A 12,101-nucleotide genomic window follows, 5' to 3' on the forward strand; every position below is an offset into this window, starting at 1 on the left:
TTTCATGTTACTGGTGCAGTCATAGTAATTTGAACATATTGGCAGGGCTCTGAGACTTGCATGTCCCCTGATGCAGACCTTGCTGAGGGATATACTGTACTTGCAAAAACATTTGCCCACTTACTCTATAGTTGGAGTACATCATCACTACCAGTCACTACCAGAACATGTGTCCGAATGTTCTGATTTTTTAAAATTTATTTTTATTATTTTATTTTTTTTTTTTAATTATTCTGGTCCACCAAAATTAAAAAAATATATATACTTTCATAATCTTATATAAATATAAATTGCAATAAATGTGTTGCAGCATGTTTGACTTAATAAAGAAGCAGTCAGATGACCTCACTGTCCCAGGATTTTGTTTCCACAGAAGACATATGAAAATGTTTTCTGCCCTAAAAATACTGAGTCATTTATCTTAATGTTGAGAGGCAAGCTGTCTTACAGACATGGGGAATTATGAGTTTGTGTTTGCTGACCAGCTTCGTTTTTTGGGAGCCTAAACTAGATGCTGTCGTGTCCCACATGATAAAATAAGAAAAGAATGTGGAAGCCATAAAACAAGTGGTTTCTATAAGAGTCGTGATTAAATATCTCCTTCTATGGTATAAAAATGAAAAAGTTGTCCCTTGGCTTATTTTACAGCTTTTTCTGCTGTTTCTGTAGAGACTTTCGTCTCTCAAAATATTCCATGTAAGATTGACCGAGGCAGCGGTGTTCAATCTTATCCACAACAGGCCAGTGTGGCTGCAGCTTTTCATTCCAGCTAAGCACCTGATACAACAGAACAGTTATTTGAAGATGAGGACATTGTATCTGTGTGGATATGACTGAAAATATCTGGTCTATGGCAGGACTTGCGTCCCATCCAGGGTGTATTCCCACTTTGTTTCCTGGGATAAGCTCAGGATTCACCATGACGCTGAGCAGGATAAAACAATTACAATGAAAAAATCTGTTTCCTGTTAACATTTTTCCAGAGTATGATTCTTAACCAAAGCTTTTTAGGTATTCTAGTGAGCATGCTGAAGAAAGAGAAGCGGAAGGTTCAAGAAGCCAACGCTCAATTGGCAAAATTCAGCGGCTCACAAAGCTCACTCCAATCATCATCCTCTAGCATGCACGCTGAGAAAACATTAAAGCGTGAAGCTTCACAGGACTCCATACATGCTGAACATGTAAAGTGCAAGCAAAATGGTGAGCGATCAAACACACTTCTACAAAGTTTCTCTGCATTACATCACTACATTTACATTTAGCTAACCCAAAAGCTCACTAAATGTCATTGTGTTTAATCTGAAGGCCTGATGACACATTTGGTGTGAATTATAAGAGTAGGGTTCATTGCTTGACCTGACTGATCTTCTGTGTATTGTTTGGTAATTGTTCATGCTCGAACAGTCTATTCTCTCTGAGCCACAGTCATGCTCTACATCTTCTTGCAATGATTCTGGCCACCCAGTCGTACTCATAAACAAAAAAGTTCCATGATCATAATGAAAACTTAATGGAATGTTCACAGCTTCATGGATTTCAGTTTAGAGCACAATAGATTAAAAGAAGGGAAGCAAATGGTCCGGAAATATTTCAAAAGGAAGTCCCAGTGCGTCGTCTCAGGATTGTGAATGCCACGGCATTCTTCTGGTGTTAGTTTGCATTTGCTTATTTTCAGTGAACACATGCAGGCCGTCTTTGTGAAAAAAAAAAAAAGCCTTTGTCTTCAAATTTATTATTTTTTGTGTATGATGGACAACGCCACAAAGGCAGCACACTGAACCTCTGCTTCTGCTGTTGATACCAGGGCCTGAAAATTCCTACTACATGACAATGCAAGGGTTCCTTTCATTGTGTTAACTGCTGTGAGAAGCAATAGACTTGAAGAATTTACCCAGAAACCTGACGGTTGCTTAACAGAGCCATTTGCTCAAAGCTAAAGCCTGCCCAGCTAACAATTTTAGGTTAGGAGAACGTTTTCTTGGTGTTATGGTTTTAGAAACTTAGGAAGTTTGTCGTTTATTCCAGGTGTTCTGAGAAGAAGTAAACATTTCCATTTTGTATGAAGTTTATTAACACTAACATTGTGTGAGCAATATTCTAAATATTGTGAAGCAAACCATTAGATATTGTTAGAACTAGTGTTATTTCTGGATTCTGATTGGTCATAAGGTGATTCATTATCTATAACAGCATCTCTGACATTAGTGTCAGCTGTAAATCAAATCGCAGGTTTATATTAATGTGCTCATTCTAATACTCTATCTTTTCTATAGTAACAAGATACAGGGAGACTTGTATGATGGACTTAATCACATAAATGGATTTAAAAAAATGTGTTTATATGCTGAGGTTTTCTCTGAGGAGACATTTATTTAGGATTTTTGGAAGGAGTCTCCAGTGTCAGTGCTTTGTCATAGTCCAAAGTAAACTTGTTACTTTAAGTATTCTGATACAGGGAAGGTCTTCAGGATGGAGGGCTTTGTGGTTTCTTGGCAACATGACAAGATATATTTTGTTGTCTTACTAGCTTCAAGAGGGAGACAAAAGAGGCTGGTGAGGGAATGACGCTTTATAGCTGCGACAACATTAAATATAACTGTAAATAGACTAAAAATAGTGTGAATAAATTTTTAAAAACTGTTAACAAATTGCTGTAGTATAAGGTGAATAAAATACCTCAGGGCATACTTTGATCAACTTTGGGGTGGTGTCAGCGTCACACTGCCCAGTCGTGTTTTATTCCTTACTTATTAGAGGCTAACCTTCTAAGAACCTGTCGACATTTTCCATTAGCTGGGTGGAGTATGAAATTGGAACAGCAGATCTTCCTGCTTTTCAGAACTGCAGTGAAAGGAGCCAGAGGCATAGATCCTCTTCATCAACTGCCATGTGTTTGGCTCTCCTTCTTTCAGTGTGGTTTGGTAGAGCCTTTAAAATAATGATAAACCTCAGCTCTGATAATTACCATGATCATGGCTTTGGGGATTCAGTGCAAGCCAGCAACTCCAGAACCGAGCCGTTGCTCCTGTGTGCTCCACCACAGGCCCTGGATCACCCAGTTTTTCCTGGACATTTTTGGCTAATGATGCCCAGTTCGGTAATAGGACCAGTAATTGCAAGCAGGGCTCAGAAAGAGGAGATTATTAACAAACAAACACATGCTTGGATGCTGTCCAGTTCTAGTTAGGAGAGAATCAGTCACTCATCAAGCTGTGATGCATGGCAGCTAACGGACAACGCTGAAGTGCTGTGTTTATAAAGATATATGTGTGGACATTGTGTGTGTGTGTGTGTGTGTGCATTCTGCTTTCTGCTGCACATTTGTCTCAGATTTCTCTCAAGAAAACTGTGCTTGCGTTATCAGATATCATATCATGTCATTTCATAGTTACCCAAGTTTGCTTTAAACATTCCTCCTCTGACTGCATTCCAGCTGTTGTCCAATGCATCACAGCTAATACAGAGGTGATCTTTACAGTGCAGCTGTTCAGTAATTTGCTTAGGAATTTCTAGGTTTTCTTTGGGTTTTTTTTTTCCCTTTACACAAAGCCCTCTGCTTCTGTACACACAACCTTATGACACATCATGAATTAGCAATGGGTTGCAGTCTAAACGTTTTTGACAACAGTGGTTTATTATTGAACGTACTGACCAGGTTTCCCCTGAAATGTATCAGCCATATTTCTTTCTAGTTTCCGCCAACACGTGCAGTAATAAATCGCAGTGAGGCCAGTGTGGCCAACTATAAACACACTTGTGCCGACAGAGGAAGAGCGAATGGTCGAGACTTGAAAGTATAGCCTTATTTGACATGAATGAAATATGGAGATGTTTAAATGTTGACCATTAAACTGGAACTCTGGGGTTTGTTTAACACTTAAGAAGTGTCAGCCTTAGAGAAAAAAACATGAAGGAATCCGTAATATTGCAAAGTCTGCAGAATGCTGTTGACTTGGAACATTCAGAAACCTACAGGGCTGCTTTTTGGCAAAGGTCCTTGGAGGCAAATATGCTCTCCTTAAATGACATTTTCAGAGACATTTCCCTTCTCTGCAAGTGATGGATATTTACATGGTATGTCCCACTGCCAGAAAATGCTTCACCAGATGGTAAGCATTCTGCTTTTGATTACGATATAACGATGCTGCCGTGTTGTGTTGGAGATCCTGGTCGCGTAGACCTCACCTTGTGGTTTACAGAAGGTTGAATTGCAGAAGAGAGCATGGCTTGCATGTTAAAGAAGAATATATCTCTTTATGCAAACGAGTCATTCGTTGTCCATGACCATGTTCCTTTTGAATTCTAGCAGACTTTGTACACTTCAGACTGTACTCCTTTTTATAGTTGTGTCTTTAACATGCATCCCAATACACCTTCACCGCAGTTCTAATACTGACATTTTTGCCATGACATTTTTGCCATGAGAACGCATACAGTTCCTTATAAAATCCATATGTATACCGTAACATATGGAAGTTTTAAATGAGCTTTAGGTATGTTTTAACCTTGCAGGTTTGTTTCACTGACCCTCTTTTCACCCCTAGAACTGAATATCTAACTTACTTTATTTTACCATGACACTTGCTACAGAACATTCAAAAATCTTTTCATATGTACATGCAACGAGATAACATAATTTGTCATTCCTGACAAATAGTGGATATATCTGCATGAGGCATCATGATAGGCTTTCTAAGACAAATAGCTATTAAGGGTGGGAGATGTGACCAAAAAATTCATATCAAAATACTTGAAGACATTTCTAAGACACAATATTTATCGTGATATATAGGTTTGCTGAGAAATGGCCATGAAAACATTGATCATGTAAGCAGAACGTAGTCATTTTCTTTAACTGCATTTCAATCATTAGAGGGTCTTCATCTGGCATAGAGAACACGTTATCACATAGTGTGTTCATCCAAGATTCTGTTGTGATCATCTCATCATTCTCACACAACAGAAAAAATGTTTGCTCTGTTGGAGGGAGATTGCGAGTTTGAATCCCAGTAGTGCCACAGCCATCTGTGGCCAGGAGACTAAAGAGCAAAATTAGTCATGCTTTCTGGGTGGGAGGGATGATGTTACTCTGTCCCCTGTCAATCACTGCAGTATTAGCCAATCTTGGGCATCTGTGAGCTCCTGTATGTGGAAGTGGATTGGAAAATGGGGAAAACATTTATCCAATTCATGTAACATTTTTTACTTAAGAAAGAAGTACTCAGTTACTAGGGATAACTTTAATGTCTGAAATGCCAAGACATCAGAATGATAGATGAGCAATACTGTGCAGAGGGTTCGCACAAGGTGCTTGATGTACCTGAATGTACCTTTTGGCTTTTTTGACTGTAGCATTTGTTCATTATTCTTCCACCTTTCCTAATGGATGTCACAGTGGCAACAGGCTAAAGATGTCAGCCCAGACGTCTCTATCCCCATCCATAGATTTCAGCTCCTCTTGGTGGATCCCCAGATGTTCCCAAGCCAACTGTGAGACATAACCTCTCCAGCAGGTCCTGGGTCTGTCCTGGGGTTTCCATGCAGTGGGATGTGCCTGATACAGCTCTAGCAAGAGCCAACCAGAGGTGGCTTGTAAGGTGCTTGAACCACCTGTCGATTTGAAAGAGCAGTGGTTCTACTTCTAGGCTGCCCCTGATTAGCAAGCTCCTTTTAGAAACAGAAGCAATGGAAAACCGGACACATTGTGGCAAAGTGCTTAAGAAACACCAGAATTAAATAAATGCATGTAATACAAAGGGTGGCATGGTAGCATAGAAGGTAATGTTGCCTCTTCCCATGTGGATGTGCATTTTCTGTAGGTTCTCTGGCTTCTCCACCTCCCAAGAAAATGCTGGTAGGTGGATTGGCTACACCGACTTGCCCATAGATGTGAATGTATATGTACATGGTCCGGGGTGTATTCCGACCTCACGCCCAGGGTTCCTGGGATTGCCAGGAACCACCGTGACCTTGACTAGGATAAAGATGAATGGATATAATACTAGCATATTATTGAAGATAAATTTGTAATATATTAATCTATTGATTTTGCAGAGAAATGGCTACACAAACTACATAAAAATGCTTGAACTTAATACTCACTGCTCTAGTTTGTAATAGCTAACTGACTGATGAACTAATTCTTGGTGTCTGAAAACTGCAAGTGAATGACATCTTTTGTGTACTGCTTCAAAACAAAATATTAGTGCTTGAGAAGTCCTTGAAAGCCCCAGAATTTGATTTTGAATCATCTTCGTCTGCACTGGTTTTTGTAAAAACGTTTTACATTAAACCATGTTTACAAAGGGATTTAACAACACCATTGCGTACAATATGAATCACATTTGCATACTTGAATGACCAAATTTGGACGAGAACCTCAGTGATGGAAACACAGGCTATGAGCTCATGAGCCACAGCTAGAGAGAGAGGAAAGACTCCTCTCAGACATTGCTTATGGATGCGGTGATACTAAGGAGTCCTTGGCCTGGACCCACTGTTTATCTCATTTGTGACCTGGCATAATTGCTGCCATACTGCAGGATCTGGTAAAGGAGCAGTGAGTCGTTGGATGCCCCTGGGCTTTCTGCCAGCTGCTTCTGCTGTGCTATCATTTCGGAAAATAAGCTCACCCTAAATAGGATCCATACACATTTCTCCTCTTAAATGTTGCTGTGTGCTTTAATGCATTACATGCTTTGCCATAATTGATACCAAGATGTGTATCAAAAGCAAACTTTTCCAACCGTCTGCTAAAATACCATATCCAGGGGTCTGTAAAGATTTTTTTTAAACCAGAATAGGATAAAGATTCAATTTAAAGGTTTAATCATATCCAAGCTAGATGATCTATACTTTTCGTCGAGGTTTTGTCTTACACACTTTGTCTTGTAGGACAGCAGGAGTTCTCCTCTCAGTTGCAGCACTCCTGTGTTGTTTCGTCTGTCTTGCATGCAGCATAAAACAGAACGGATGGACCTGATGTTATCCAGAAGTAATTTGCTTCAATCTAATCAAAGGCCTACATCACGAACGGAGCAGCTGGCGAAGGAATGTGTGTTGCTTTTGATTGTTCCCAAAAGATTTCATTCTAGTTTAATCTCTCATTTTGAGAAATGCTAAAGAAATGTAAATGTTTTGAGTTTAGAGAAAACTCATCATGTGCAAGCTAATGCAATAGTGTGAAAAAAGGAGATGTGGAGATTTTTACTAAAAAAAAATACATATAGGGCATTTTAGTTTATTCTTTTGTGTTTATCACATTTTGTCACATAAAAGCCAGCAGCAGTACATTTGGGTTTATAGTTGCAAAGAACGTGAGCAACCCAAACACAAACAGCCATCTAGCTATGTGAGGATTGTGGATAACCAAGTGCTGTTCCATGTATAAGCTTTACTGATGTAGTGAGTAGGCCTTCATCCTCCACCCTTAACCACAGTCATATATACTGTAGGCCACATGCCTGCTACTTCCTGTGCTCATGCCATAGAAGCTTGTTTATGGTCATATAAAGTCATGACACGGGTTTATCAGTGAGGAGACACGTTCTGTTCGACCACTACAGCAGTTCACATTTCATCTTACGGGGTTATGAAAGTGTTTTGTATGGTACTTATAGTAATTATGGTATTTATTAAAATTTCATAACTACACTTTTTGGTTGAATCCTAATGGTTAGCTGATCAGCATGTGCATGTATTTTTTATGGGTATTAAAGGACTTAAAGGAAAAGTACACATTAATTGAAGAAACACATTAACTGAAGCACATTAATTGTGTTTACTTGGTGCTACATAAGGGATAACAGTCAGGTTTCAGAAGAGCAAAAAAGAGAAGGAGCTTCTTTCCTCACTCACCATTTTCCAGTGACATGCTGTGTTATATTAATGAGAAATAGTGTAGAAATAGTGTAGGCAGCAAACATTGGAGTCAAAGTTCCAGAATACAACGCAGTTGTGCTGAGTTATAGTAGAGACTCGACTAGTTAGCGATCTACGAGATGATGAGCATGGTGGTGGTAGCATTGGAAGCTGATGTGTTTGAGCAGAGTGTACGGATGATTAGATTAGGAGATTAGAGAGCTGGACAGACTATAGGAGGAAAGCACTGCTGCATCGCTCTCTTTAGGTAGAGATGAATCAGGGGCTAAATTCCACTGGCAGGTCTATCAGCAGGTAGTTGAATGGCATTGTGGATAATGTAGAAAACCAAGGTGAAAATAGATCAACATATTGATTAAAGAAGCTTATACAAAAAGTCAGCTCAGACTTTCATGACATAATAACTCTTGGACACCATTGAAGATCACTTGTTAATTAGAATCAGAATCAGAATTATAATATAAATATTCAAATTGTTCAGGGTGGATTTTCCTTTAATGTTGCTGTAAATGATTTTTAACATCCCGGTAGCTATGATAAAAATAGATGCTTGGCAAAAAACTATCTGTAATTGTCCTGTCTCTGTATTCAACAACTAAACATTTCAACTTGGTCTCGTCCTGTATTAGCCAAACAGAAAATATTTGCCAGAAGGTTGTTCTTTCTGTTGGGAATTATTTTGCATGTACACAGATATCGCTTACAAGGGTAAGCTATAAATAAACAGAGAGCAAAGAGCTAGTTTAATGGAGTCACAGATACACTGAGATTATGATGTTATTGATTAAGCGAATGGAAGTAAGAACAAAAAAGGCAAAAGCCTTGGGAATGAAGGGAGGTGTGAGGACTCCTTTGGTGACTTAGTTGGTGGTAGAAGTTTTCACATTTGGACACTTTGGCTATAGGCAACATCATGCCATTCAACTTCAGGTTTCAGACACAGTTATTATCAGCAATCACAACAAAAAAAACAACAACATGGCACCATGGTGGTGCAGCAGGTAACATTGGCGCCTTACAGTCTCAGGGATCCCTGTTGAGTTCTGAGCTTGGGTGGCTATTCACATGTTCTCCCAATTTCTGTGTGGATTTCTTCTGGGTTTTCTGCTTTCCTCCCATCTCCCAATAACATGCCAGTAGGTAGATTGGCTACACTAATTAGCCCCTAGGCATGAAAGAATGTGTGAGTGAGTGTGTGCATGGTGGACTGGCATTCCATTCAGGGTGTATTCCCACCTTGTGCCCAATGTACCCAGGATACACTCCGAATCCACCGTGCCCCTCCGGCTCCAGATTGCCTACTGAAAATGAAAGAATGAATGAATGAATAACAAAAAAATATGGTATAGAAAAAGTAAGAAAAGAAAGTAGAAAAAAAGAATAGCAAACAAATGAATATGACCGTGTGCTACAGGTAAAACTCTTTTGTGATATAATTCGTCCCACATCTGATTGGCCTACTGACCAACTCATTTCTTTGATCTAAAAACGAGAAATGATAAGTATATTATTACGAGATCCTTGATGTTTTCACCAGAAGTAAATGCAACCTCAGAAGGTTAAGAAGTGATGATCAACTGACTATAAATGTGAGCCATTTTAAGGTCTGGAGATGCTTCCTGTAAGCCCTGAGGCCAGTATGGGTTTGGGTGGATAATTGCAGGCCTCTGCTCTTCCCAGATTAACAGTAAGAGTACATAATGAGGGTGACCTTTACGTAGAAGCCATTCCGTCTCTGCAAAAGTCAACTGAAAGAGATATTTTCTCCCCTTCTTCTATGCATGAATTGTTGGCGTTTTGTTATTATATCCATACAAGATGTATTGCACTGCTACGGTAAAGAAGTAAAGAACAACATCTGTATTCCATAACAGGTGTACCTGATTGACGTTGTATAATGATTCTTTTACGCAAACTGCCTTTTCCTTTTTGTAAACACAAAGAAGCATTCCTGGCTGACCATGAACACTAAAACTGAAGAGCTTCAAACATTCTGTGGGCCTCAGTAACTCTATATGCCCTCTAGAAGTGTTACATCCAGGAAACTGTCTGAATCTATTCATGGTTCTCGTCTTTGGTTGTCTCGTGGTTTTGTAAATAACATCTTTATTCACTCTAAACGGTGTGCTCTTGCAGGGCAAGCTTGAAGAGAAACGCAGGTTGGTCCTCTGACACATGGGCCCATGGCGCTCCCTGTCACCCTGATGTGATACAATACATGTTAAACGGCAATGATGACCTTCCTTTACTGTGAACAGAGCTCCAACTGTGTAGTGTAAAGCTAATATGTATAGCAGACCCGGCTGTCTAGACTGTGAATAAGGTTGCTCCTGAGGATATATCTCCTAAAGGGAGAGATTTATGAAATGTAAAACAGGTTCATAAGATGGATGGGTGCTGTGGGATGTATAGGATGTAGGTCATGCCATCCCGTCAACTATCAAATCTATAATTCATGCCTTCATCCTCATCACTTTTCTAGACTCTTAAAACATCGAAGCAGATCCTCTGGGTACTTTCTCCTCTCTCTGGATGTGTTTCCTATTAAACACGGCTCTCTGATTACTCATCCGATTGTCATCTAGGTTTACGCCGATGAAATACCGAGAAATTCAAACCTGACATTTGTGGCAAAAACATGTCCCCCCACCATTCCCCCCAGAGAACATTTATGGTGTGATGTCATGTTGCTTGTGGAAAACTATTTCAGGAATGCTCTGTTTTTTGGAAGAAAGATGAGGCTGTTTTCTGAGCATGACTCTTGTGGAATTTTGTTATGGTTGACTATCGCAAGATCATCTTCAGGGGATGTTCTGCTGGTTTCAATCAAGATTTTCCAAAAAAAAAAAAAGTAAAAAATCCTAAAAAGCCTGACAACTCAGCTCACATGGGCTTGTTTGTGTAATTGAAATTGTGTGATAAAGGTAGGAGTTTAGGCTAAAAAAGGCACAATCTGTAAATGTGGTAAAGGAATTCACATTGCAGTTGGATTTCCATGCCGAAGGCAAAAGCAGCACGAATGAGTAAACAGCGTTAGATGTCCAACATTTAGGCCAGTTTGACGTGTTTCTGTTTGGCATCCATGGGAGGTTAAATGTTTTCTTAATAAGTCAAAGCATACCACATAGCCAGCAGTGTGGAGTGTTTCAGCATGCTGTCTACTGGGATTGAATGATCGCCTAACTGCAAATAATTATCTCTGTTTACAAGACGCTGATTCATAGTTCCAATCTAATAGCATGTTTGTCGTAAAATGTTCCTATAGGCACTTGTGTCTGTAGGAAGTAATAAAGCAGTTTATGCCACAGCGCTGTTTCTATAACAGCAGCTCTGATAGTAGTTCTGGCTGTAATTCAAATCACAGGTTATATTAATGCACTCGTTCTAATACGTTACCATTTCTATAGTAACAGCTCATTTAAAGAGACTCGTATGGTGGAAGCGCTACATAATCTGAGGCTAATGATTAAAAAAAACATAATTATTGATATGTGAAGTTTTCTGTTAGGAGACATTTTTATAATATTTATAGAAGGAGTCTCCAGTGTCAGTCCACTTCAAGTTAGAGAAAAAAAGAAAAGCTGATGTTTATAGCTGCTATAATGTAAGTGGTAGCACGTATCAGACTTTCTATAACATTAAATGTGACTATAAATGTTTAAAATCTGTGATATGTTGATCTTTAATAAATAAAAAAATTGTAATCATTGGCAATTCATTGTGGTATAAGAAGAATAACACACATCAAGAATACAAAAGAGCCTCTCTTAAAGGAACTCCTGTTAATAGCTGCTATAATATAAGTGATAACAACAAGTGATCTAACTCCTTAGAGTTAAGTTGAATGAAAGTCAATATTTATATCACATTATAGCGCAGCACTGTTGAATTCACGAATCTGATTGGTCAGAAGGTGTTGATTAATTTTCAATAACAGCAGCTGACAGTAGTTCTAGCTGCAACATAAAATGTTTCTGTAGCACCTTACGCAGGGACTTGTATGGCTGATGCAATAATGGCTTGTATGGTTGACGCATGTAATTCTTGACATTATGACGTTTTCTTTGAAGAAACGTTTATTTGTTACTTACGTAAGGAGTCTCCAGTGTCAGGGCTTTGTAACAATTAGAGGTAAAGCTATAACTTTCAGTTTTCTGACACCAGAAAGTCTTTAGGATGGAGAGCTGTAGGTCATACCAGGAACTTGTTTTGTAGAAGTT

The 12,101-nt window shown here is 39.1% G+C and overlaps 1 protein-coding gene across 2 annotated transcripts in view; it reads left to right on the forward strand.

The window, feature by feature from the left end:
* kif6 (kinesin family member 6) overlaps positions 1-12,101 on the forward strand; it is a 95,402-nt gene that overhangs the window by 38,719 nt on the left and 44,582 nt on the right. For both annotated transcript variants that reach the window (XM_026944259.3, XM_034308143.2), the window contains exon 13: positions 1,012-1,200. In XM_026944259.3, the coding sequence (XP_026800060.3) occupies positions 1,012-1,200 (189 nt within the window). The remainder of the gene's footprint in view (positions 1-1,011; positions 1,201-12,101) is intronic.

This window comes from Pangasianodon hypophthalmus, chromosome 10 (genome assembly GCF_027358585.1).
Source record: "Pangasianodon hypophthalmus isolate fPanHyp1 chromosome 10, fPanHyp1.pri, whole genome shotgun sequence".
In the NCBI taxonomy this organism is placed as follows: Eukaryota; Metazoa; Chordata; class Actinopteri; order Siluriformes; family Pangasiidae; genus Pangasianodon; species Pangasianodon hypophthalmus.